Raw genomic sequence first — 26,249 nt, 5'->3', positions numbered from 1 at the left:
GGGGCTGCTCCCTTCCGCCTCTCTGGGCTGCCAGAGGGTGCAGGTGCTGCTGAGGCTGGCTGGGGCCCTGGCAGGCCTGGGGATTTACACCAGCTGTGCCCCAGGCTCTGCATTCCATGGGGTGGGGGTGGGGCTCTGCAGTCCACTCCCCCCCTCCCCAGGTAGAACTCCAGGGTCCTCTCCCAGCCCCCACAGGGCTCATGCTCACATGGCCTTCTTCATGGGTGTCCCCAAGCACCCCAGGCCCTCAAGGCCCCCCTCCCCAGCCTCCAGTGATGCCACTTCTTAGAGGCAGTAGGTGTTGGGTCTTCAGCAGGCCGTGCCTGTTAATGACTAAGTGGACATTGTGTTCAGGAAACAAAGCCAGACTCCCCTGCCCTGGCTCTTCCCCACACCCTCACACCCAGGAACACTCTCGCAGCTCCCTCTCCTAGTCCATCTCCTGTCACCTCTCAATATAGCTCTAGAGTGAGGAGGTGGGGAGGATGGGCTGGGGTCAGTTTTTCTGGGTAGGAGAACTTTCCACCAGATATGTGGTCTCTCCAACTCCCTAGGACCCTCCACTGCCCCATTACTGGACTCAGGAATCCACATCTATCTCCAGGGGACTTGGACTCCATATCCAGTGAGCTTGGGGGGACCTGAGTCAACCCCACATTCCAACTTCCTGCCGATGCATGTGCCAAATCATTACCCCCAGGGGATGCAAGCTACCTGTCCTCAGCCCTGGGTCACTTGAGGACCCAGAGTGCAAGCTTGGGGGTTAGCCCATGGCCCAGTGCGTCACTGCCCAGTTCCATTGCCCTGGGGACGTGATAAGGGGCTGAGAACACCAGGTCAGGCTGGGTCAGGCCCAGGTGACAAGGACTAGGCTTTGTCCTCAGGGAACTCTGTGTCCTGAGGGGACCACACTCAATATAGGAGTGGGGGTGAGGGGGAAGCAGGCAGTCCTTGCTGTCTCCTGTGGCTGGAGGAGGAGGGGTTAACTGGCTCCAGGGCTCTGTCCCCTGCCTGGTCCCGTTTGCTCTCCTCTCCCTTTCCTAGGCCGCTTCCTTTCCCCCACTCTCACATCTACCCCTGCTCTCCATCCCCCCTCAGCTGCCTCCTGAAGCAGCTCCTCATTCTGCTAGCAGTCCTGGAGGGCAAGGGCACCGGATGGAGACCCCTGCCACAGGTGAGGGGATGAGGAGGCAGGGCCAGCTTCCTTGGCACCAGGTCACCCCTCTTTTGCCTGGCTCCCCATGTGTCTGTCTGTCTCCCTTTCCTTCTGCCTGGTTCCCTACCTCCAAGTCGGACCTGGCCTCCAATTCTCCCTGGTGCTGTGTTTCTGCCCTTCTCAGGGTCTGACAGTCCTGCTCTTCCACATGTCTCTGCTTTTCCTGAGCCCGACCTCTGCTCGCCCTCTGCCTGTCCCAGCTCTGCCTCCAGGCCCTGCTTCAGGGGCTTTGTCCATCTCTCTCTAACCTAACTATTCTCCTCTCTCCTGATTTTGCTTGCATCTGAAATGACCTGGGAGTCTCTCCTCTGTCCAGTACCACCCTGTCAGCTCTTCCAGCTTCTCAATCCAAGGCTCACCCTCCCTGTCTCCTCTCCCATCCCCTTTCATCACCCTGCTTCTGTGGCTGGACTGCTGGGCCTCTCACACCCCACTGTCTTTCTGCACAGTCACTGGCCGTTCTCTCTGCCTCTCTCTTCTCTGCTCTGGGCATCCCCTGCATCTCCTTTTTAAAGTGTGTCCCTCTCTTTCCTCCACTTATCTCCTTATTGCTCTCAAGTCCTTCCTAGGAAGAGGAGTGGTGCCAGGCAGGGCAAATGGAGGAGCATGTGAGGAGGGAGGTCGGACAGCTCTGAGTCTTTCCGACGCCTCCTCCCTTCCCCTGCCTTTTCTCTCTGTTGGTTACCCTGGTCACCCTCCTCCAGGTTCCGGAGCTCTCTCCCTTTCTCTCCACTTCTCCCCTCCTCAGGTCTGTCTTATTTCTTCACTATTCCCCCTCTCCCTTCTCCCTCTCTCTTGCTCTCTAATTCTGGCATCCCCTCCTTCCTGGGATGGGCCCTCACTCTGGCTGCTGCACTGGGAGCGCCGAGCCTGGGGTGGCTAGGAGTGGCTGTGTGGGGAGGGTGGGAGAGATTCAGGTCAGGGCTGAACCGGGGCTCCTGGGAATTCCAGCTGGAGGCTGGCAGTCCCACCACCTCCCAAGCGCCTGCCTCTGTGGCCCACAGTCCCAAGCCTTCCCTAAGTAGCCAGATGTGGCAGTGACTCCAGGGAGTGCTTGCTCCTTCTTCCACTTCTACCCTTCCTCTGGTGACACATCCTGTCCTCTCCCCAGGGTCCTGCTCACATGTGGCTCTTCTCAGTCCCTCATCTGCCTGCCTTCCCTCCAGATAGCCTGCTCTAAAGGAGCCAGAGAACCTCCATCTTCCAGCAGGTCCAGAAGAGGAGGGTCTTGGGAAGAGAAGCTACCGTGGGAAGAAAGGAGAAGAGTGTAGTGCTAGAGAAGCTGGAATGAAGAGGAGAGGAGGGTGGGCTAGGGTACAGTTCTCCCGGTGGTGCTGGGGGAGGAGGCGCTGCCCTCTGAGGTGGTTGGAGACCATGGAGGACATGTCTGCAGGGATGGGCTATAGCTGCAAGACCTCGTGCCCTTTCAGACTCTTGCCTTGGACCAGGGCTGGGAGCCATTATCCCCTGTCCAAGTTGATCATGCCTCAGAGGGCACCCCTACACGCCCAGCCTCCTCCTCACAGCCCTGGTGTTATCAGCTGTGGGGGTAGTGTTGATCAGATCTGCAGTGTAGGTTCACAGCAGGTGGGCTTACATTTTCTAGGAGAGCCTTAAGGGTTTCCCTAAATCTCCTTTAATCCCCAGTGTCTCTGGGCCAGGGAGAGGGCTGGGAGGAGAGCTTTCACCTGCTGAGGTGCAAGGAGCATGTAGCATTGCTGCAGTGGGATGCTCTGAGCCTTATGGGCTCACCAGGGAAGCCTCCTGGGTCTGGTCACCTCCTCTGGAGTCTCCCCCCCATCCCCATGTCTGTGTCCCTGTGTTCCTGTGGCTGGCAGGCCGTGAAGAAGAGTCTAGAGGCAGCATCTCACTTCAGAGAAAAGTGCTTTATTCTGCTTCCTCCAAAGGGGCTGCTCTCCAGGCTCCAGGACTGGGAGCTTTGTTGCGCCCTCAGGATGGGGCAGATCAAGATGTGGCAAATCTACTCCTCGTTCAAGCCCTTTTAAAAGGAAACAAAGTCCAAATTAGCTCCCGAGAGGTGGGTACAGGGATGGGCACATACAACAAAGGAGAGATGGGCACCCACAGAGGGGAGGACCACTGTGTGGCCTGAGGGAGGCCCTGTGGCAGTGGGAGGTGAGTCCTAGGGGTCAGTGTGGAAGGCAGTTCTGGAGAGTGGGCTCGGGTCAGCCAGAGGGATGCTGCTTGGGTGAGGACAAGGAAGTGCATGCATCTTAGGTTGGAGTTACAAGATTGTAGGCCTAGATGTAAACTAAATGGAAGAGAAGTAGAGATAGCAGATGGGGGACATTGGGACACACTGGGTGTATACAAAATGGGGTCTTCTAGGGTTGCTGACCACAAAATCATTGGAAGTTAGAGCTGGAAGAAGCTTAGAAATCACAGGGGACTGAGTTACCTTGCCTCTCGGGCCATGGGGTTTAGTCGTGGGGGATGAATGAAGGGGAGGAATCCTGGTGTGAGGGGCTCTGTCTGAAGGGCACTGATGTTGGCAGGGTGCTGCCATGGGGACAACCCACCTTGGTGCCGATGTCACGGCTCTTGGCCCGAAGCTTGTTGACCTGGGACTCGGCGATGTCCGCCCGCTCCTCCGCCTCATCCAGCTCGTGCTGCACCTTGCGGAACTTGGACAGGTTGGTGTTGGCCTGTTCCTCCTGTGGGGGTTTGGGGGTGGCAGGATGAGGGAGAGGGGCCAGGGGTTCTTAGCCTCCCATCCTGGAGACCAGCTACCTGCCTCTCCAGGCCCAGGCCCCACAGGGTCACTCACCGCCTCCTCGGCCTGGCGCTTGTAGGCCTTGACCTTCAGCTGTAGCTTGTCTACCAGGTCCTGTAGCCGCAGCAGGTTCTTCCTGTCCTCTTCCGTCTGGGGGTCGTGGAGGGGGTTGGCAGGAACGAGTGAGTTTGGCACCATCGTGGGAAGCAGTGTGGCCCCTCCCCCACTCATCTTAACATTAATGTAATATCCTGACCCAATTCAACTTTTGGATCCTCACCAAATAGTTGAATTCTTACAATTTCTTATATATAAAAAAAGTATGCATAGTTTGTACCAAGAAAGAATCTAGGGAGCTGATGGGCCTCCTGAAATTGCACACAAAACTGTGTGGGCACTGTTCCAGGGAGTGGGCACTGTTCCAGGGAGCAGGCCCTGGGATATCCTGGGGCCCCATGGAGGATAAACTCTCTATTCCAAGAACCCAGCATGGCTGGCAGGCACTCTGGGACTGCACACCTGATGGGATTTCCTGGGATGCTGGGAAATGACATAGACTTGATCTAGGTTTAAGACGAGTATACATAGTGGGATGGCAATTTTTTGCAGATTGGAACAGAAACAAAATCTAATTGATAGTCCGATTCTAGGAAACATCATGAGAGCTAAAGCCTATACCTCCCTGAGTAGCAGAGAAGTTCTGAGACTCATTTTAATGGCTTGGGTGTATTTTGGTGGTGATAACACCAGGCTAAGGATTGGCTATCTATTTGCTTTCTGGCGATCATGCTGGGTGAGCTCTGCTGGAGCTCTGGGTATGTCTTCAGGGGACAGGCAGAGGGTGAATGGTGAGGTGGAGCTTGAAGGCCAGGAGGCTCAGCCAGGGGAGACTCAGGGTAGGACGGGGCCAGGCAGAGTAGGAACAGGGCAGCTAGGGGCTGTACTCTCACCCCTTGCCCTGGAAGATGCTAAGAAAAAATACTTAATCCCTCTGGGGTGGTTGTCACCCTGGCTTCCGGTCCTGATGCAGAGGGCCCGGCAGGAGGGATGGGTGGCCTTCCTGGAAGGTGGCTGTGTGTGGGGCCCTCGAGGATCAGGAGGTGGACTGAGGGACACGCTTTCACATCCACTCCTGAGGGCCCGGTCCCAGCGTGGCCCCCATGCCCGCACCTGGTAGGTGAGCTCCTTGATGCGACGCTCACTCTTCCTCATGCCCTTGACCGACTCCGCGTTGCGCTTCTGCTCGGCCTCCAGCTCATTCTCCAGCTCCCGCACCCGGGCCTCCAGCTTCTGCAGCTGCTTCTTGCCGCCCTTGAGGGCGATCTGCTCGGCCTCGTCCAGCCGGTGCTGCAGGTCCTTGATGGTCTGCTCCATGTTCTTCTTCATGCGCTCCAGGTGCGCGCTGGTGTCCTGCTCCTTCTTCAGCTCCTCCGCCATCATGGCGGCCTGTGCACGGGACACAGGGTCTGAGTCTTCCAGCTCAAGGGGACCCTGGCTTGGAGCAGACAGTCTGGGGTGGGGGGACTCACATCCGTGATGGCCTTCTTGGCCTTCTCCTCGGCGTTCCTGCACTCCTGCACCGCCTCCTCCACTTCAGTCTGAAGCTGGGACAGGTCTGCTTCCATCTTCTTCTTCTGGTTGATGAGGCTAGTGTTCTGCAGGTAGGGGTGGGCAAAGCAGGAAAAGCACTGAGCATCCAGGAGCATCTCCCAGACCTCACCAGCTGGGTCCTGCCTTTGCTTCCCTCTGGGAACACCCCAGGAAGCTGCTCACCTGGGAGTGCAGCAGCTGCACCCGCTCGCTGGTCTCAATCAGCTCCTGCTCAGCCAGCTTCCGGGACCTCTCTGTCTGCTCCACCACGGCCCGCAGCTCCTCCAGCTCGGCCTGCAGCAGGTTGTTGCGCCGCTCCACGATGGCAATATTCTCCTTCAGGTCATCATTGGCACGAACCGCGTCATCCAGCTGGATCTGGGTGTCCTGCACATCACGAGAGTGGGCGTGTGAGAGGGAGCTGGCCTCTGGATGCCCGGGAGAGCCCACAGTGGCGGCTAGGAGGGGTCTTGGCGGGGGGGGGGGAGTCTGCAGTGGCCCAGGGGCAGGAGGGATCAGGAGCTGTGATGGGACACCACTACCCAACTTGGCCACTGCCCCACTCTGGGTGAGGGGACTTCCTGCTTCCAAGACTCTCCGTGTACCTTCAGCAAGCTCTGCAGGCTCTTGACTTGCTTCTGGGCCTCGGCGGCCATGCGATTGGCGTGGCTGAGCTGGATCTCCATCTCGTTGAGGTCGCCCTCCATCTTCTTCTTCACCCGCAGGGCCTCATTGCGGCTGCGTGTCTCTGCATCCAGGGAGGTCTGCAGCGAGTCCACCACCCGCAGGTGGTTGCGTTTGGCCTGCTCCATCTCCTCATCCTTCTCGGCCAGCTTCCGCTCCATCTCTGCCTTGATCTGGTTGAACTCTAGCTGGGCCCGGAGGATCTTGCCCTCTTCATGCTCTAGGGAGGCCTGGAGGGGGGTAGGGAGAGAGGGTGTGAGGCACTCAGGACTCAGGGCACAGGATGGGGGCAGGGGGTATGTCCATGAATTGCGGTTGCAAAATGAGTTCAAGAGTGCTCTAAGTGGTTCAGTCAAAGAAGTAGAAGGAGGAAGAAAAGAGAATTTAAAAGGAAAAAAAAAAAGCCTAAGAGAAGGTGATTCAGGCTCTCACAGAGGAGAGCAAGCTATGAAGACAAAGAGGAAAATGAAGAGAGAGGTGTTGCCAAGGAAACAGAAGCAATCAGGCACAGAATGTAAAAATGAAGAGGCAGGCAGTGGTGGAAGGGGGTAGTGAAACAGGATATCTTGTCTAAAGTATTTGTGTGAAAGGAAGTAAGTGACCCATTCATTCGTTCATTCCACAATATTTGTTGAATGCCTACTGTGGGCCCAGCAGTGTTCTAGGCTCTGAGGATGCACCAGATGAACCAAACAAAGGGAGAACAAGGACCACAGCCTACAGCTCCTCTTCCTCTCCACTCCCCTCCCCCTTCCCCCCTGTGCACGCACCTCGGCCTCTTCCAGGGCCGACTGCAGCTCCAGCTTCTCTGCCTCCAGCTGCTTGCGGACCTTCTCCAGCTCATGGATGGTCTTTCCACTGGAACCCAGCTGCTCAGTCAGGTCGGAGATCTCCTCTGTGGGAGAGGAGGGCCGCTCAGCTGGGGGCTGCCCTGGGCCCACGGTGGGGGGGTGCACGTCTCTAGGAGCCGCTGGGTGGCGCCCCTTGCCGACACCGCCCCCCCCAACCCCCGCCCCTTCTGGGTCTCCCGCCCCGCACCCTGCAGGTTCTTGTTCTCCCGCTTGAAGGTCTCCAGGTGCTCCAGAGACTCCTCATAGGCGTTCTTGAGCTTGAAGAGCTCGGTGCTGAGTGAGCGTGCCTCCTTCTGCGAGGACTCCAGCTCCGACTGTGACTCCTCGTACTTCTGCTTCCACTCGGCCAGGATCTGCAGAGACGCGACGCGGCTCACTGCGCAGCCCCGGCCCCGGCCTCGCCGTCCAGGGGCGCCCTGGCCCCTCTCCTGGGCTCAGGCTCTGCCTCTGAGGGGGACGTTCCCGACTGCCGCCCGCCTGCCCTGCCCCCTGGCCGGGGCCCCCAGCCTGGGCCCACCTTGTCGAAGTTCCTCTGCTTCTTGTCGAGGGCGGCGGCGGCCGCATTGGAGCGCTCCACGTCCACCATCAGGTCCTCGATCTCGTTCTGCAGCCGGTGCTTGGTCTTCTCCAGCGAGGAGCACTTGGCGTTGACGGCCTCGACGGCCTCCTCGGCGTCCTGCAGCCGCTGGGCCAGCTTTTTCCTGCCCGGGTTGGTGGGGTGGAGGAGTGGTGGGAGAGGGTGGGGAGGATGGAGGGTGTGGATTTGGACAAGGAGAAACATCATGAGTCTCACAGAAAACAGTCCCTGAAAATTCAGAAGCATTGTTGGCGAAGCCTATGGGTAAGTCCCAGGGGCCAAGAACCTGATAGGCAGAGGATCTGAGTGGCAGGTTATGAGGACCCACAGCCCAGGGAGGGCCTTCCCCGTGGCATCCCTCTGACCCTGGGCCAGCCTCTAGGCTGCAGACATGGAGAACACATGGACTCTGAGCCCCCCATCTTCCCTGCCACGGCACCCTGCCCCAGGTGGGAGCACTCTGCCCTCAGACAAACCTTTTGTTCGTCTTATATTCGGATGAGAAACATAACGCGAGCAAAAAGCTTCCCTGAGAGGAGAAGAAGGTGGGGCTGGGGCAGGGTCCTCTGTTGTCAAAACCTAGCTAAGCATCTATCCCCTGTGCCAGTCTACTGAGGAATGGCATGGGGTGCGTCTTGCCCACATAGGGGACTCAGCCAGAGGGAGGCCACCTGGGACTCACTTGGCCTCTTCCAGCTCCTCAGTCCTCTGGATGGCGTCTGTCTCATATTTGGTCCTCCACTGGGCCACTTCTGAGTTGGCCTTGGACAGCACACGCTGCAGCTCGGCCTTGGCCTCTGTCTCCTCCTCATACTGTTCCCGAAGCAGGTCGCAGTCGTGCCGGGCCGACTGCAGCGCATGGGCCAGGGCGTTCTTTGCCTAGGAGAGGTGGTACAGGGGGGTGGGCTCAGTTTTCCCCATGATGCAACTCCAGTTCTTGCCCATCTCCTCATCCTAATTTCAGCATCCTCCCATGGTCTCCCCTATCTCCAAATCCCCGGTGGACCTGGAACGGTTTACTAAGTACTGTTAAAGAAATTCCATGCAGCACTGCACTATTTACAAAACACTTCGTGCCCAGTCCCTCTGTGCTCCTCCTTGCAGTAGGCGTTATCATCCTCACCCCCATTTTACAGGGGAGGAGATGGAGGTTCAGAGAGGTGATTTCCCCCAAAATCACCAAGCTCTAAGAGGCAGGTTAGGATTTGAGCCCTGGTGTTTTTTTAAGTCATCTCTTTTCCCTTTTTCATGAGCCCAGCAAAGTGCGAGGGATAAGATCCAGTTGAGTTTCTTTCTCCAGTTTTAAGATTGCCCTGCTAATCCCAGGACCACTTGTACAGTTCCTGAATCCCATCGCATCTCCCTAGTTTCCTCTCCTCACTTCACTTCCACCCAACCCTGGCACCCTTACTCCGTGCCCTCCAGAGATGGCAGCAGACAAGGCATGGGACATAGATTTAGAAGGCACGTGGTAGGGTCTGGGCTATTACTCCTTTTGGAAGATGGCAAAGTACTGGGTAGACAGCAAGCCTTATTCTTGGGAAAAGAAGTGTGCTGGACCAAGTGGCCTGAGTCTAGGCCTCACCTTAACCTCCTCCTCCAGCTGCCTCTTGAGGTCCTCTAGCTGCTGGGTGTAGGTGAGCTTCCCTCGGGTCAGCTGGGAGATCAGCGCCTCCTTCTCATCCAGCTGCCGGGACAGCTCACCTGGAGAGGCACGGGGGCACACTCAACTCAAGGTCAGTTGCTCCTCTTCCCCCAACCCTTCCCCTAACCCTCAGGTCCCATTCTCTGGAGAGGTGTATGCACCCAAGCCTAGGGTGGCTCAGGAAGTCGGGAGACCAAGGTGGGGCTGCTCACCGTTCTCAGTCTGCAGCTTGGCCCTCTGGCTGGTGAGGTCGTTGACCGAACGCTGGGTCTCCTCAGCCTTGCTCCGGTGCTCGTTCATCTGGTCCTCCAGGGTCCGGCACATCTTCTCCAGGTTAGCCTGGGAGAGGAAGGAGAGTTGTATGATAGATGTGGGGGGCTGAAAGGAGTGTGAGTAGTGCAGTTAAAGGAAAAAGGGAGAGGAAGGCATGGCAGAAGGAAAGTGTCCAAGAACTGGGTAGAAGAAGGGAATTGGGAAACTGAACCATCAAAGAGAGAAAAGTGGAGGCAGGTGGAGGGAATTGGAGGAGGGGAGAGGAGAGCACAGCCCACCTTGGCCTTGATGATCTGCTCCATGTTGGAGGTGACATCGTCCAGCTCCAGCTTGAACTCGCTCTTCTCCTTCTCCAGCTTCTGCTTCACTCGCTGCAGGTTGTCGATCTGCTCACCCAGCTCGGCCACACTGTCAGCGTGCTTCTTGCGCAAGGCAGCCGCCGTGGCCTCGTGCTGCAGCGTGGCCTCCTCCAGGTCCCGCCTCATCTTCTGGAACTCAGCCTCTCGCTTCTTGTTCATCTCGATCTGCACGGACGTGGCCCCTCCAGCCTCCTCCAGCCGCTCGCTGATCTCCTCCAGCTCCCGGGACAGGTCTGAGCGCAGCTTCTCCACCTTGGCCCTGGCGGTGCGCTCGGCCTCCAGCTCCTCCTCCAGCTCCTCGATGCGTGCCTGGGCCGGACACAGGGGGCTCAGACCCGCCGCCCAGACCCCTCCATTGGAACCCCCTTCCCAGGGTGCTAAATAACTCCTGGCCTGTCTGGAAGACCAGTCAGCTTAGGTCCACCAGTGAATAGTAGAAATAAAAGGATCTGGGGAGATAATCTGGACAACTGAGTTAGCCTGCCTTTGGGCCAGAACATTGTACATTCTCTTTATTGCAAGGAAAGTGGTTGAAGCTGGCTCTTGAAGGACAAAAAGACCTATCTTCTAGGGATATTTTAAGCAGTTTTGTGGCAAAGATAATAGAAGTTAAAATGAGAGCCAGATTCTATCTGACCAGACAATTAAGAATTGAAGTCACAGACCATTAGGGCTGAAGGGGCCTTAAAAATCACAGGGAATTCCCTGATGACTCAGTAGGTTAAGGATCCAGTGTTGTCACTGTTGTGTTGTGGTTTTGACTCCTGGCTGGGAACTTTCATGTGCTGTGTATGTGGCCAAAAACAAACAAACAAAAAAGTCACAGGGAACAGTGGAGGACATGAAGACCCAGAGATTGGCAGGGAGCTCCCCAGGTCACCAGCTAAACCAGAAGTGACACAGGAAGGAGGATTTCTGCCCCAAGACCCGAGACCTTTTCAAGATCTCTTCCAGTGTCATCCTTGGATCAGCCAGCCCTCCTGGAGGTGCTCCCCTGGGGAACTGTGATAGCTCAGCATTTCCCTTCAGGGACACAGAGCCAGTATGTGTAATGCTGGGAGAGAAGGACCAGCCTGGGGACCTTACCTGAAGCTCTTTGAGCTTCTTCTGCAGCTGGCTGCCCAGGGCCTGCTCATCCTCAATCCTCGCATTGAGGGCATTCAGCTCAAAGTCTTTCCTGCAAGGAAGGAGGGAGGGTGAGACAAGGAAGGCCAGTTGAGCTTCAGGAGGGCCTGCCATTGGTTGGAGTTGATAATGAAACAAAGAAGGAGCAGGATTTCAAACAAACAAACAAACAAACAAACAAGAAAAAACAGCTTCCAGGGCTGTTGTAGTGCCCCTGAAAGTGTAACACCTGCTGAAGGATTGAATAGGAAAAGCAACATGAAGAACATTGTAGGTGGAGTGACAGGACCTGAGTTCTGAGATGCTCCCATCTTTGGTCTGTAAAATGAGGACTTAGGACAAGATCATCTCAAAGGCCCCTTTTAGCTCTGATGATCTTTAATTCTGTCACTGTACTTTGGGCAGTTTGGTAACCTTCCTGAGCCTTCTTTTCCTCTTTGGTAAGTAAGGTTAAAGTACCATTTGTAAAAGGGAGTTTGAGGATCAGTGGAATTATATATTTATTCATTTCACTCAACAAATGACTGGGGGAGTGTGAAGACTTCCTGGTGAGTGTTGTAGATCATGATGAATCTCAGAGCCTTGCAAAGTCCTGACCCCAAAGCATCATAAGATCCTTGATTATCCCAGTATGGCCTACAGACTCACTGTTTACCAAGTGTGGAAAGTCAATCTACACATTTTGGAAGGACTTGCAATAAGAATTGGAACCACATGATCATAGAACAGAGAAATGGCCTGGACCCAGCACTGCTCAAATGTGGCAGCTGACTGGTTTCCCTGTGGTCCTCTGGGCTCCCTGTGAAGGACCCGAAAGGACTTTCCTGAGAGGCTTTTGTGTGGAGCTTTCCTCTGTGGTAAGCAACTGGTCTCCAAAGAGACTTGTGTATGAAGGGGGTGAGCTGTTATTTTCCATCCCTTTTGAGTGCCCAGCAGGAAGAAAGGGTTTGAGAGATTTGGGTTAGACTTTCGCCAGGAAGGCCTGCCAGGCCCTGATGTGCATGTCTGGGGGAGGAAAGCTCTCTTCCTGGAAGTTTTGCCCACAGTTTTGTACCCACTTATCAAGGCTGCATAAGGCTGTTGCCTCTGAGGATGGATGTCTCAGGTTAGCTGGTACTGCCATTGGCGGACCAGAACGCTGGGCAGAAGAGGAAGGGTACTGGGCAGGGGAACACGCTACTTTTTTAGTCGCTCGTCCAGCTGCTGCTTGTCGTTCTCCAGGTCCATGATGCTCTCCTGGGTCAGCTTCAGGTCACCCTCCAGCTTCCGCTTTGCTCGCTCCAGGTCCATGCGCACCTTCTTCTCCTGCTCCAGAGACCCTTCCAACTGTCAGAGAGAAGGGCCACATGCCCCATTAGGCCAAGCACCCTGATTTGGTGATTTGGGTGCTCAGTCCCTCCAGGGTCGAGGAATGCTGTGAGGTGCCAAGACTCGGGAAAGCTTCCTCAGAATGTGCCGGTTGTTGCCAGGGGACTGTGAGAGTGCCTGACGTGTAGGGACGCTCAGTAACTGTTTGATACATGACTAAATGAATGACTGGGATGAAATCCCAAAGCTATGTTCACTCATTCTGCATCCTTTAAGCACCTGCTGGGTTCTAGGTGCCATGCTAGACATTGCAGACACGAATTGAATAAATCCAAGTTCCTGTCTCAAGGCAATTTACAGTCTATGGCTGGGACAGATACATCAGTAATGATAACACAGAGTGATAAAGAGTGATTCAGTAAAGATATGCTCAAAGGACTATCTTTGGGGACAGTGATCTCTGAGGACTAGGTCTTGGCTAAAATATTAGAAGTGCAGCAATCCTCCTCATGGAGCTTCACAAAATTCTCAAGAAAATTTATCATGCTGTTATAACATTCTGAATGTGGTTGAAGGTAGAGCTGTATAGGCTTGAGCCTAAAGTGAAATAAGGAAGCCCATCTCTACTGCTGATCTTATCAGTGAGATGAGATGCATAACTCAAAATTGATCATCATTCCCCTTTTTCTATTCCCCAGCTCCCTTTTATTATTATATACACTTTTTTTTTTGCTTTTTTTAGGCTGTACCTGCGGCATATGGAAGTTCCCAGGCTAGGGGTAGAATTAGAGCTGCAACCACAGACACAGCAACCCCAGATCCTTAACCCACTGAAGCAAGTCCAGGGATCAAACCCACATCCTCATGGATACTAGTTAGGTTTGTTTCCACTGAACTCTCCCAGCTCCCTTTCAGAAAGGTGTCAGGAGAGGGAGTACTCTCCAACCCCACCCAACCATTAAACACAGACACACACACAGACACATTCACAAGTGGACATGGTATATATAGGTCCTGTGACAATCTACTTACATCATCCACATGCTGTTCCAGCTTGACTTTGGCCTTGGTCAGGGTGTTGACCTTGTCCTCCTCGGCCTGAAGGTCATCCAGGGCCTGCTGGTGGGCCTCTTGCAGAGCTTTCTTCTCCTTGGTCAGCTTGGCGATGATCTCATCCAGTCCAGCCATCTCCTCTGTCAGGTTCTTCACCTGCAAGCCAAGAACCCCATCCCCTTTAAGGTCAAATGTCACCAACTTGGAAACATCTATGGAGACCTCCAATGCCAAGGACTAGGACCACACTCAGGTCTGGGAACCCTGAGACGTCTTGGGTCTGGAGCCAGAGAGAGCTGCCCTCACCTTGTTCTCTGTGGCATGCTTCTCCTTCTCCACCTTGGCCAGCGTCAGCTCCAGGTCATCAATGTCCCTCTTGAGCTCAGAGCACTCATCTTCCAGCTTGCGCTTCTTGGCCGTGAGCTCAGCGTTCATCTCCTCCTCGTCCTCCAGCCTCTCGGTCATCTCCTTCACCTTGGCCTCCAACTGGATCTTGTTCTTGATCAGCTGGTCGCAGCGCTCCTCTGCATCAGCCAGATTGTCTTGTTCCTGAGGGCAAGGTACAGAGGGAAGGCTGTTTGGTGGGTGGCAGGTGGAGGGAGGGACAGGCTCTGCCATCTCTGTAGGAGGAGAGCTCCAGGGTCTGCCCAGCTGAGAAGAACCTCAAGATGGGAAGAGGAAGAGATTTAGGGCAGTGTGATGGGAGCACTGGGGGATGAGAGCAGAAGGGAAGGGGGGAAGAAGTCTCTTCATCTTCTCTGGTCTCCTCCATGGGAGGGAACTGTGTTTGTTGATGCCAGAACTTTACATGTTTACAACCTGGCAAGATGAGCAGCTTTATTCCCTATCTAGAGATGAGGACATTGAGAATCAAAGATAAGGCATCATTTGCCCAGGACCACAAAATCATTACGCCGTGGATTCAGGTGGAAAGCCTGTGTTTTATTAAGTTAGTTCTTTCTCCCCTTCCCTCAAGACACCTCCTTGGAGGTCTTTGGAAGCAGTGCTTCCAGGACCCTCTGCTATGAAGGTACAAGGCGGTGAGCCCCAAGGCGGTGAGCCCGTGGGTGGAGGACTTGTAGGAGATGCAGGCAGAGCAGGGCATAAGAGCCAGCAGAGGCCCTGGAGCCTTACCGCCTGTACTTGGAGCTGCAGGTCATTCTTCTCCTGCAGCAGGGACACCATCTTCTCCTCTAGCTCCTTGCGGCGGGCCTCTGACTTCTCCAGCGCCTCTTTGAGGCGCCCAAACTCCTCCTTCATGGTAGCCATCTCCTTCTCCGTCTCTGCGCTCTTCAGCAGCGGCTTGATCTTGAAGTAGAGCTTCATCCAGGGCCAGTTCTTGACGCTCATGAAGGCCCGAATGTTCCACTGGATTATCAGCAGGGAGTCTCTGTGGGGATCCAGCAAGAAGGGTGGTGAGGAGTTCCCGTCGTGGCGCAGTGGTTAACGAATCTGACTAGGAACCATGAGGTTGCGGGTTCGGTTCCTGCCCTTGCTCAGTGGGTTAACGATCCGGCGTTGCCGTGAGCTGTGGTGTAGGTTGCAGACACGGCTCAGATCCCGCGTTGCTATGGCTCTGGCGTAGGCCGGCGGCTACGGCTCCGATTAGACCCCTAGCCTGGGAACCTCCATATGCCACAGGAGCGGCCCAAGAAATAGCAACAGCAACAACGGCAACAACTACAACAACAACAAAAAAAGACAAAAAGACAAAAAAAAAAAAGAAGGGTGGTGAGAGAGCCTCCTCTTTCCCATCCTGAGGTCCTGGCTCTGAGGTAATGGCCCCTTCTGCCACCTGCCCCAAACTCCAACAGTGAGGCCCATCAGGAGTCCATATGCGTGTTGTGTTCCCTTTGTCATTTGAAGACCTGGTGAGTTCTTTCTCTTTACACTGCCTCAGATGCCTGGGAACCTCCTCCTGAGATCTCTCACCTGCGTTCCAGCAGCTTCTTGAACTCCATTCTGGAGAGCACACCCCGGGACTGAGCCTGGATGCGGGTGATGATGCGGCTCAGCCTCTCGTCCCGCATCTCCTCCAGCAGCCCCAGCAGCCCTGCCTTGAAGAACACCTGCAGAGAAGGCATGTGTGGTCATGATTAGCCCGGGCAGGAGGGGAAAGAGGAGGGGGTTATCTAGGGGGGGTAACCAGGCAGGAAAGCACTGGCGGAAGGAGGTCAGTGGCAGCTGGAGCTGGGATGGGAAGCAGTGCCATGTGGTCCCCAGTAAGGGCTAGCATGTGGTTTAGCAGTGGTCCTGAGATGATTGGTAAAAAGGAAGGAGCCATGAGGTGAGGAGCCAAAGGACAAAAGTGGTCTTCCTATAATCAGTTTGTCTCCTCTCTTTCCTCACCTTGGTGTGGCCAAACTTGTACTGGTTGTGGTCAATGTCCAGGGAGCCCAGCAGCTTCTCTGCTCCTTTCCTGCTGTCAATGAACTGGCCCTCGGGGATGGCCGCTGGGTTCAGGATACGATATCTGGGGAGGAAGGTGCCTGGATTCACCCAAGTTCTGCATTGGTCTGCTCTGCCCACAGAATCCAAGGCTACCCAAGTTCCCCCTGTTCCCTGAGCCCCAGGGGCGCCCCAGGACCCACCTCTGCCGGAAGTCCCCATAGAGGATGCGGTTGGGGAAGCCCTTTCTGCAGATGCGGATGCCCTCCAGCACGCCGTTGCAGCGCAGCTGGTGCATGACCAGAGGATTGTCTATTACCCCTGTGATAGGAGGGGAGAGGGAGAGGAGTGTGTGGGGAGAGCACAGGATCAAGAGCCAAGGATTCTAGGTTCTGATCCTGGCCCTGACACGTGTTAGCCTGTAACCTTAGCAAGTCAGTTAATAATAATTATTTTATTTTTCATTTTTTTCTAGCCATATTTTTAAGAGTAACCAAAAGGCTTTCACAGTTCTTATTTTATATGGTTTATGCCTTTTATCATAGGTAGTAGTTAGGACAAAAATAGACCACTTTCTAGAGAATGAACTAAGCCCTGAAGGGTTAAGGGACTTGACCAAGGTTACAAGGTTACCAGGCTAATCAGAACAGAGCCAGGCCTTGAACCTAGGCACCTGAACTCTTCCATTTCCTTATCATTTAGAAAAGGATAAACAATGCATATATGACTCCTGAGGGTTATAAGGCACTTGCGAGGTAATGTTCATCAAAGTGCCTTACATGTTACCCTGAGTTACCCTTTGCAAATGTAAGGTAGCACTGAGGCTGGGGTAGGGGTAGGGAGGGAAGAATGTGATTTGGAAACCTCTGTGGTGGAGATCAGGAGGTGACCTAGAAGGCCCCGTGCCCAGGGTCCTGGGTTTCCAGCAGCAGGCTGGGCCCGACTACTTGGCTCACCTGGAGACTTTGTCTCATTGGGGATGATGCAGCGCACGAAGTGGGGATGTGTGGAGCGCAAGTTGGTCATCAGCTTGTTCAGATTTTCCTGTGGCCCAGAACACAAGAGGGGAAAGTAAAGAAAGTGAAAGAAAGAGGTGTTTAAAAAAGGGAGAGGAAGATGTGGTATATATACACAATGGAATACTACTCAGCCATAAAAAAGAATGACATAATGCCATTTGCAGCAACATGGATGGAGCTAGAGAATCTCATACTGAGTGAAATGAGCCAGAAAGACAAAGACAAATACCATATGATATCACTTATAACTGGAATCTGATATCCAGCACAAATGAACATCTCCTTAGAAAAGAAAATCATGGACTTGGAGAAGAGACTTGTGGCTGCCTGATGGGAGGGGGAGGGAGTGGGAGGGATCGGGAGCTTGGGCTTATCAGACACAATTTAGAATAGATTTACAAGGAGATCCTGCTGAATAGCATTGAGAACTTTGTCTAGATACTCATGTTGCAACAGAAGAAAGGCTGGGGGAAAAATGTAATTGTAATGTATACATGTAAGGATAACCTGACCCCCTTGCTGTACAGTGGGAAAATAAAAATAAAAAAAATAATAAAAATAAGAAAAAAAAAGGGAGAGGAGGAGTTCCCGTCGTGGCGCAGTGGTTAACGAATCCGACTAGGAACCATGAGGTTGCGGGTTCGGTCCCTGCCCTTGCTCAGTGGGTTAACGATCCGGCGTTGCCGTGAGCTGTGGTGTAGGTTGCAGACACGGCTCGGATCCCGCGTTGCTGTGGCTCTGGCGTAGGCCAGTGGCTACAGCTCCAATTCCACCCCTAGCCTGGGAACCTCCATATGCTGCGGGAGCGGCCCAAGAAATAGCAACAACAACAAAAAAAAAAAAAAAAAGGGAGAGGAGAGAAAGAAAGGGAAAGAGATAGGCAGAGAATGTGGGGAACTGGAGGATGAAGCAGTGCTAGGGGAAGCCATGAAGGAGAGGATGGGAGGCAGAAGGGATGGAGAAGAGATGTGAGACGGGCAAGGAGTAAGAGAAGAGGCCAGCTGGAGTTCCTGTTGTGGTGCAGTGCAAACAAATCCAACTAGGAACCACAAGGTTGCGGGTTCAATCCCTGTCCTTGCTCAGTGGGTTAACGATCCAGTATTGCTATGAGCTGTGGTATAGTTCACTGACGTGGCTCGGATCTGGCGTTGCTGTGGCTGTGGTGTAGGCCTTAAGCTGTAGCTCCGATTAGACCCCTAGCCTGGGAACATCCATATGCTGTGGATATAGCCCTAAAAAGACAAAAGACCGGAAAAAAAAAAAAAGAAAAAAAAAAAAGAGAGAAGAGGCCAGCAGAGGGAGGGGAGAGAAGACAGTGCAGAGCTTCACAGATGGCCTGAGGCGGCAGACAGGGAAGGAACGGGGCTGAGGGAGGGGGGTGGGGGTCACACACCCACCCTGTGCAGAGCTGACACAGTCTGAAAGGATGAGCCTTTCTTGGCCTTGCCTTTGCCCTTCTCGACAGCTGTGGGAAAGAGAATCAAGAAAAGGAGATCAGGAGTTCCTGTTGTGGCTCAGTGGTAACAAACCCGACTAGTGTCCATGAGGACACGGGTTTGATCCCTGGCCTTGCTCAGTAGATTAATGATCTAGCATTGCTGTGAGCTGTGGTGTAGGTCACAGATGTGGCTCAGATCTGGTGTTGCTGTGGCTGTGGTGTAGGCAGGTGGCTGCAGCTCTGATTCTAACCCTAGCCTGGGAACCTCCATATGCCATAGATGCGGCCCTAAAAAAGAAAAGAAAAGAAAAGGAGATAAGTGGACAGGGGGCCTTCACCTTTGACTTCCAGGCCAGGGTCTTTACTGTGGTGCCTCGGTTTCTCCACCCACTTCTATCTCACTGAGCCTCTGAGCACAACATGGCATGGAAGTGGTGAGTGGTAGAATTGACCTGCTGTAGAACCATGGCAGAACCCCTGCTCCTAGTCCCCTGGGTCCCCATCTCTACTTACGTGTGTCAGCCCCAGCATAGTTGGCAAACAGATTGCTGAGCAGCTTGAGAGAGGACTTCTTGTACAAGTCTACCACCGTCTCGTTGAGCGGGTCTTTGTTCTTCTGCAGCCAGCCTATGATGTTGTAGTCCACGGTGCCAGCATAGTGGATCAGAGCGAAGTGGGCTTCAGGCCTCCCCTTGATGTTGCGTGGCTTCTGGAAGTTGTTGGACTTGCCCAGGTGGTTGTCATACAGCTTGGCCTTGAAGGTCATGTCGGTGGCCTTGGGGAACATGCACTCCTCTTCCAGGATGGACATGATGCCCATGGGCTGGGGGTGGAGGGGCGAGCATGACTGAGCCTGCTTCAGGCAGATGGAGGTGGACCCTGATCTAAGGTCAGGATTTGCAAATAGAGGTGCTCCTTTGGGTGTTAATGTATCAGGATCAGTTCTGAGTACAGTGATCTGGTACCTGTTCAAGCCTTCCCAAGATGGGACTTTGATTTCAGAGGGACTTTTGTGAAAGTCTGGGAATGTGGATGCTATAAGTGCTTTACACATCACTCCATCCCCCAGATCCTGGAGATCCTGGGTTTGAAAATAGGTGTTCTTTTATGAACCCCCCATCCCACCCTCAAACTTCCTGCTCCTTGGATGGGCAAACCAGGGCTGCTAAACACACTGGCGTGGGAGACCATCCCTGAGGTTCCCGTCCTCCATGTGTCCATTCTCAAGCCTCTGGGAACTCTTCCATGTCCCACCCTGTCCTGGGTGGCTAGGATAACACAGGGGTCTGGAAACTACGGCTTGGGATTCTTCCGCTATCTGGATCAATCCCCAGAAGTGGGAGAGGGGGCTGCCATTTTTGTCTGGGACCTTCATATGTGTGATGTGTGAATGGAGAGGTTGGGCAGAGGGGCCGAGGCAGCACCTTCTCAATGAGGTCGATGCAGGCCTGCAGGTCCATGCCAAAGTCGATGAACTCCCACTCGATGCCCTCCTTCTTGTACTCCTCCTGCTCCAGCACGAACATGTGGTGGTTGAAGAACTGCTGCAGCTTCTCGTTGGTGAAGTTGATGCAGAGCTGCTCAAAGCTGTTGAACTGCCGGGCAGGGAGGGGAGGGGGCGGGTCAGGTGGCCCATGGGGTCAGCCCAGGGCTGCCTCTAGCCCAGCAAGGGGAGTGGCTGCTCCCTCCCCTGAAGACACACGACCGACCATCTGCATCACTGCTGAGCCTCTGCCCTCCCCGCCTGGCCTGTAGCCAGCTTGGCCAGCAGTGGCTGCCTGTGTGAATGAGCAGGTTGTTGCTCTCCCGCCCCCAGGGTTCCCGACTCACATCGAAGATCTCAAAGCCAGCGATGTCCAGGACCCCTATGAAGTACTGGCGTGGCTGCTTGGTCTCCAGGGTGGTATTGATCCGTGTCACCATCCAGTTGAACATCTTCTCATACACGGCCTTGGCCAAGGCCCCAGTGGCATACGTCACCTGGAAGGTGAGAAAGAGGGTGGTGGGGAAGAGTGAATTCCAAAGCTCCCACTGCATCATACCGGACACTCCTCCACCTGCCTGCCAACTTAATTTCTGACGATGACCCACCTGCTGGACATTCTGCCCCTTGGTGACGTATTCGTTGCCCACCTTCACCCGAGGGTGGCACAGCCCCTTGAGCAGATCAGCTGAGTTCAGCCCCATGAGGTAGGCGGACTTGTCAGCCTCTGGAAGGAAAGGGCAGGTCACATAGGTGGTAAAGGGATGATGCCTCTGCAGACGTTGGTCTCAGTGGTTCCACAGCTGCCCCCAGCCTCCCTGACTCCCACCTTCAGTGCCGTCTGGCTCAGCCTGCTCTTCTCGCTGCTTCAGTTTGAATTTCATGTTTCCGAAGTGCATGATGGCGCCCGTCAGCTTGTACATGGAGTTCTTCTCCTCTGAAGTGAAGCCCAGCACATCAAAGGCGTTCTGTAGACAGGCCCCAGAGAAGGGAGGTGGATCCCAGAGAAAGGAGTGTGGCGGTAAATAAGATCCCTCTCAGTTGGAGAGCCAACCTGTCTCCTGCATCCCTGTGGGTTCTAAGACTCCCATCCCCAGGGGGAACTCCAGAACTAAGATGTGAGGTTCAGGAGCAGGGTGGGGTGTAGACAGCTCCAGCCCCGGCATCATGGTCACAGCTGTTCTCTGGAGCTGCGCTGGGAAACCCACTCATGTCTCCTACTGATGCCTCTCTTCCAGGTCCTACTCTTGCTTCCTGTCTAGACCTTTCATATGTATCTATACCTGTTCTTTACCTAACAGTCTGCTCTAGCCCCATGCCATCTGCACGACCACCACCACCCCCTTTCCCTTGGTGATGCCTTGTTTTTTGGCTTTTCTGCTTCTCTGTCCCACGGCTTTCAGTCCTCTCTGGTTTGTTTGAAAACATCAAATACCGGCCTGCCTTGTCTCATCATACCACTTCCCCAGCACCCTCTGGTCATAGGGCATATTTGGCCCTCAGGGAGGGCCGTACTTTGAACAGCAGACAGCCAGTGTCTTGGCTCTACTCCTGGGCCAATGAACTGGCCCCCATTTGCCCCTCACGGCCCGCCCCTCATCTCTCAGCTGGGTCCTCACACACTTACGTCAGTGGCCATGAGCTCCTCAGCATCATCAATTGAGGCCACAGTGGTCTCTCCTTGGGAGATGAATGCATAGTCGTAGGGGTTGTTGGTGATAAGCAGCATGTCTGGGGGGAGAAAGACATGGTTATAATGTGGGTGCAAACCCCTGGCCCTCCCTGGGGGTGCCTGCGGCAGCACATGGTCTGCAGGAGAGCACATGACAAGGGCTTAATGGGGTCCCACGTCCCACAGAACTGAATCCTGCAATGCCATAAACCCAGGCCTGTCAACAAGCAGCCACAAGCTGAGGGGATAGGTTGCCATGGAGATACTGGTCTCGGTTGGTAGCTCTGACTCACCCAGCAGCTCAGGCTTTTTGTTAGACAGGATTTGGTAGAAAATGTGATAATCTCTCTCTGCTTTCAGCTGGAAAATAACTCTGGATTTTTCCAGAAGGTCTGTGAATAGTGGCGGAGAAGAAAGAGAGGAAGAAATGGTTGGAATTTAAGTATAAGGAAATAGAGAAAAATGAATGATGAATATTATAAACAAAGGACAGAGGGAGGGGGGAGAGACACATACACAGCCATGCAGAGGTCACACACAGGGGTAAAGGTGGAGACAGTCCCAGAAGGAGAGAAAGGGTCTTTGAGAAAAGTCCCAGAGAAAAACACACAGACATGCAGAGACAGATGGAGAACGACCAGAGGGAGATGGATATGCAGACCTTCAGGCACAGAGACAGAAAGGGAGAGGGACAGAGAGGAGAGGTTGAGCTCAGGCTGAGCCCTAGTGAATCCCTGCCACTCACAGGTCTCTATGTCTGCAGACGCCAACTTTCCAGTCGCCCCAAAATGGATTCGAATGAATTTCCCCTGGAGAGATGGAGAAGAATGGTGAAGAGTTGAGGGAGGGCTCATATTTGATGCCAGCCTTTGACCAGCCCAGATCCCAAGTCCAAAGTCAGGGAGCACTCACGAAGCGGGAGGAGTTGTCGTTCCTAACGGTCTTGGCGTTGCCAAAGGCCTCCAGGGCAGGGTTGGCCTGGATGATCTGGTCCTCCAGGGTGCCCTGCAGAGGTCAAGAAGGATGGCAAATGAGAGGCTGCCCTTTCCCTCCTTGCCATGCTGGCCCTTGGTGGATAGGACACCTACCTTGCCTGGGGTCTGCTCCTTCTTGCTGCGGTCCCCAATGGCGGCAATGACAGCAAAGTACTGGATGACCCTCTTGGTGTTGACTGTCTTCCCTGCCCCGGATTCTCCGCTGTCCGGACAGTCAGGCATATTAGGCAGTGGACAAACATTGTTTGAGACCAGCAAGCCTCCAGTCAGGAGAGATTGCCGGGTTTTATTTGGCAGTGGGAGCTCTGAAGCAGAAAGCTACCAGATAATATGCTTCCTGAACATACAGCTGTACTCTGACATATATCAGGTCAAGGGTAGCAACCAGGAAGGATGCCCAGAAAGGTATGGATTTGGGCAGGTGGAACCTGGTCTTAGCTGGGAAAGGTCAATCAGAGGAGACGGGCCTGGGCTGTTTGGAAAAGAATAGGTAGGGGTTGGACGAATGGGGAATGTTTCCAAAGTGAAAGATGAAAGAAAATGAAGAGGTGAAGAAGACATGGTGATACTGGGCTTATGGATATATGGGGGATAAGTTGGAGGAACATGAGAGAAGCAGATGGGAGAGGAAAAATAAGGGATGGGAAGCAGAAAGGAAGAGGGGGGCATGGAGAAGGTCAAGGCGAAGGCCAGAGAAGGAATCAGAGCTGGCATGAAGGTCAGGGGAAGAGAACTGTGGGTCTATGCATGGGGGCTGTGGTCCTGATGGGGGCTGGATTCAGGGAGATTTTGGAAGGGAGCAGGCTAAGAACCACACTCACGTGATCAGGATGGACTGGTTTTCTCTGTCTGTGGGGAGAAAATTGGGAGGAAAAAGTCAGGAGCCATACAGAGTACTTCATCTGGCTTTCCCCATCCCTGCTCCCTGCCTCTCTCACCCAACCCCCAGTGGCCTGAATCCCTTGGGAGAAGGAAGGGCCCTCAGGAAACCCTTGGCTTGGGGCCTGTCACCTGTCAGCATGTACTGGTAGGCGTTGTCAGAGATGGAGAAGATGTGGGGCGGCGCCTCGCTCCTCTTCTTGCCCCGGTAGGCAGCCACCACCTCAGCGTTGTACACCGGCAGCCACTTGTAGGGGTTGATTGTGACACAGAAGAGGCCCGAGTAGGTCTAGGGGAGGAAAAGGAGGAGTGCATTGTTGGTGATGAAGGAAGAGGGATGGTGGTTTTCAAAGTTAGAGAAAGGTCTTAAGAGAGGGAGAAGAGAAGAGAAAACCTATGAATGCACTAAATCTGAGACCTCAGGGTATTAGAACTGAACCAAGGACGCAGGGAGCAGGACAGAATGCAGTACTGCCCAGGCACAAAGGACAGAAACTCTGGGCTCCAGGAGGTGGAAATACACAGAGCAGGAGACTGCTAGCCTCAGAGGAATGTCCCAGGGGCCACACTCACATAGATCATCCAGGAGGCGTAGCGTTCCTTGAGGTTGTAGAGCACCGCGGGCTCGTGCAGGAAGGTCAGCATGGCCATGTCCTCGATCTTGTCAAACTTGGGTGGATTCTGCTGCAGCACCTGGTCCTCCTTCACAGTCACCGTCTGCAACAGCCCACATACAGGCCCTTCTGTCAGCCCCCTCAGCAGGGATGGGAATTGGACAAGTTATAGCACAGTGGTGTTCATGAGAGATAAAGGACCGGGGTCCCAGAGAGGATAGATGTCTGATGCTGGGGATGAGAAGGGCTGTTTGGAAGGAGTAGATCCCTACCCAAAGGAAGGGAGAACCAGACCATCCTCAGGGCCGTAGGGGGTGCCTCCTGGTGGCACCCCCTCCATCCACCCCAGGTGTGGGTGCATCCAGGGTGTCCTCTCACACTGGTCCTGCCACTCACCTTGCCATGCTCGGTCTCAGCGGTGACTTTGCCACCCTCTCGAGACAAAATCTTGGCCTTGACGAACTCCTCTTTGTCATCAGGAACATAGACATCCTTCTTGAGGTCGAAAGGCCTGGTCTGGGCTTCCAGCCGCTCCTTCTCTGACTTGCGCAGGTAGGGGGCGGCCTCCCCAAACGCGGCCATCTCCGCATCCACCATGGCTGCGCCTGTAGCAGAAGAGAGAAGGAGCTGGCTGCCCTCCCCTCCCTGGGGGCATCTCTTTAGCAGGAGCCCCAAGGCCTAGCACTGAGCTCAGGAGTCAGGAGGGGTCACCAAGAGTCTCTTATTCCTTGAGCTTACTCCTTAGCCTGAGAACGGCCTAGCCAACCTGCTTGGGCAGAGAGGGAGGCTAACATTTGTCCAGGCTGGGCCTCTCCCAGAGGAGGAAGACGTATCTTGGGCTTTTCTTGGGAGCAGGAAGCTAACTAGACCCATTTCTAAGCCTCATCCCTCCTCGGCCCCCTCACTAGTCACAGGTGAGAACTCCTGGTCACCAAGCCATGCTCCCCAAGGCAGAAACTCGAGTTCTGTCTTCCCAGATCCACCCCCCACACCCCATCTTCTTCTCTCCTTACCTTGGTTTCTCGAATGTCCCTGGGAGAAGAAAGAGGCTCAAGCTGGCAGGGGCCTGGGGAGAAGGATGGCTGTGTCAGGGCTACTTCTCTGCCTTGCCCTGGCTCTGCCCTCACAGCCCTCGCCCCCAGGCCTGAACATAGGTGGGAGGTGCTTGTAGGCTTTTCTGGTCCTGTCCTCTCTCGCTTTCCAACACTCTCCCCCTCTGGCCCGCCCGGCCCACCCAGGTTTCTGATGTCAGCTCAATAAGCCCTTTACTCCTCACTCCTGGGAGATGGTCCCGCCCTTGCCTAGCCCCATCTGGTGAAGCTCGCCTTCTTTGAGCCACCTGAGATACATTCTTTACAGCCTGCAGAACACTTTTAGGCACATCCTCCTTGTCAATCCTCGCCCTAGTCTATGGCGGAAGCAATCAAGGTGAACAGGCTTCCTTGTCCAAGAGCACATTAACAGTAAGTGGTGGAGCCAGGATTTGAACCCAAGTCTTATGACTTCAAAGCCAGTTCTCTTCCATCCCGTCCCCATTTTATTGTCAGTTGTGGTGAACATTGTCAGAGAGGCGCCCCTGTGGGCATCTCCCAGACACACCCGTGACACAGCCCAGTGTTCTCCGCAGGCACGTCAAGTGTAGGAGACAGGAATAGCCACACCACATGCCTGTGCCTGTGGGTGTCTTTTGCAGGGGGTACCCATAGTGACGGTCTCAACCCCTGGATGTGTACACAAACCCCTCAGCGTGTGCGGACATGGGTAGTTACATATTGCAGATCTCACAGAACTAGCTTTTGAGGACACTTTCTAAATAATTGTTCTCTGCTACCCTCTCTGCTCCCACCAAATGGACCTACTTGTTCTCGGGCCAGATCATAAACATGTGTCCCACTTGATATTTCTGCTTCTTAGGCAGTGAGGTTGTGGCCTCCCTCACCGTGCATTCAGACAGTACACGCTGTTCACAACGCGCTCACACACACACACACACACACACACACACACACACACACACACTTCTCTGAGGCATTCTAGTCTCACATGCTCAGATACAGACATTGCCCCCTGTAACACATGAGCCCCCTCCACCCCCACACTCCCATTAGCACATATACTCATGTTTAGACCTGTCCATGTGTGTGTGCTCAGTGACCAGACCTGGTACTTTGCATGAAGCCCTGCATGCAGCTTGCTGTTCCTAGAGGAGCCCCTTCCTAAACCTGGGGCCCCTATCCCAGAGGAAGGCCTCCAGCTCCACGCTCCTACCTGAGAGCAGCAAGGAAAGAAGACGGAGCACGGGAGAGAGCTGTGGAGCTGACCTGGTCAGGGGCTGTATATATGGGG

At 54.3% G+C, this 26,249-nt stretch overlaps 1 protein-coding gene and 1 long non-coding RNA gene across 3 annotated transcripts; one reads left to right on the top strand and one right to left on the bottom strand.

Moving 5' to 3' along the window:
- The first annotated feature begins 148 nt into the window (after positions 1 to 148).
- On the top strand, positions 149 to 3,893 carry LOC125135414 (uncharacterized). 2 transcript variants are annotated; one of them, XR_007136959.1, is made up of 3 exons: positions 149 to 625; positions 1,099 to 3,254; positions 3,733 to 3,893. It is a non-coding gene; the product is annotated as an uncharacterized LOC125135414 (long non-coding RNA). The 2 variants fall into 2 exon arrangements; XR_007136958.1 differs by having other exon boundaries at positions 160 to 1,174; positions 2,328 to 3,254.
- Positions 3,084 to 26,249, bottom strand: LOC125135411 (myosin-7). Its single transcript, XM_047795542.1, has 40 exons — positions 26,172 to 26,249; positions 24,917 to 24,969; positions 24,300 to 24,508; positions 23,863 to 24,006; positions 23,422 to 23,578; positions 23,232 to 23,259; positions 22,504 to 22,612; positions 22,328 to 22,420; positions 22,161 to 22,224; positions 21,709 to 21,807; positions 21,371 to 21,474; positions 20,573 to 20,711; positions 20,352 to 20,470; positions 20,091 to 20,240; positions 19,685 to 19,855; positions 18,774 to 19,083; positions 18,220 to 18,287; positions 16,760 to 16,847; positions 16,007 to 16,124; positions 15,765 to 15,888; positions 15,348 to 15,484; positions 14,550 to 14,805; positions 13,722 to 13,964; positions 13,395 to 13,571; positions 12,235 to 12,380; positions 11,016 to 11,106; positions 9,849 to 10,238; positions 9,510 to 9,636; positions 9,238 to 9,356; positions 8,335 to 8,531; positions 7,593 to 7,776; positions 7,263 to 7,428; positions 6,995 to 7,119; positions 6,146 to 6,454; positions 5,724 to 5,927; positions 5,480 to 5,605; positions 5,121 to 5,396; positions 4,005 to 4,100; positions 3,757 to 3,891; positions 3,084 to 3,215 (listed from the first exon to the last, which is right to left on the bottom strand). Exons 3-40 carry the CDS (start codon positions 24,498 to 24,500, stop codon positions 3,198 to 3,200), a joined length of 5,808 nt encoding a protein of 1,935 aa, XP_047651498.1. The 5' UTR covers positions 24,501 to 24,508; positions 24,917 to 24,969; positions 26,172 to 26,249; the 3' UTR covers positions 3,084 to 3,197.

This window comes from Phacochoerus africanus, chromosome 9 (assembly GCF_016906955.1).
Source record: "Phacochoerus africanus isolate WHEZ1 chromosome 9, ROS_Pafr_v1, whole genome shotgun sequence".
Lineage (NCBI taxonomy): Eukaryota > Metazoa > Chordata > Mammalia > Artiodactyla > Suidae > Phacochoerus > Phacochoerus africanus.
Note: the sequence above shows the minus strand (reverse complement) of the source record. Positions and strands in the feature narration are given on the sequence as shown.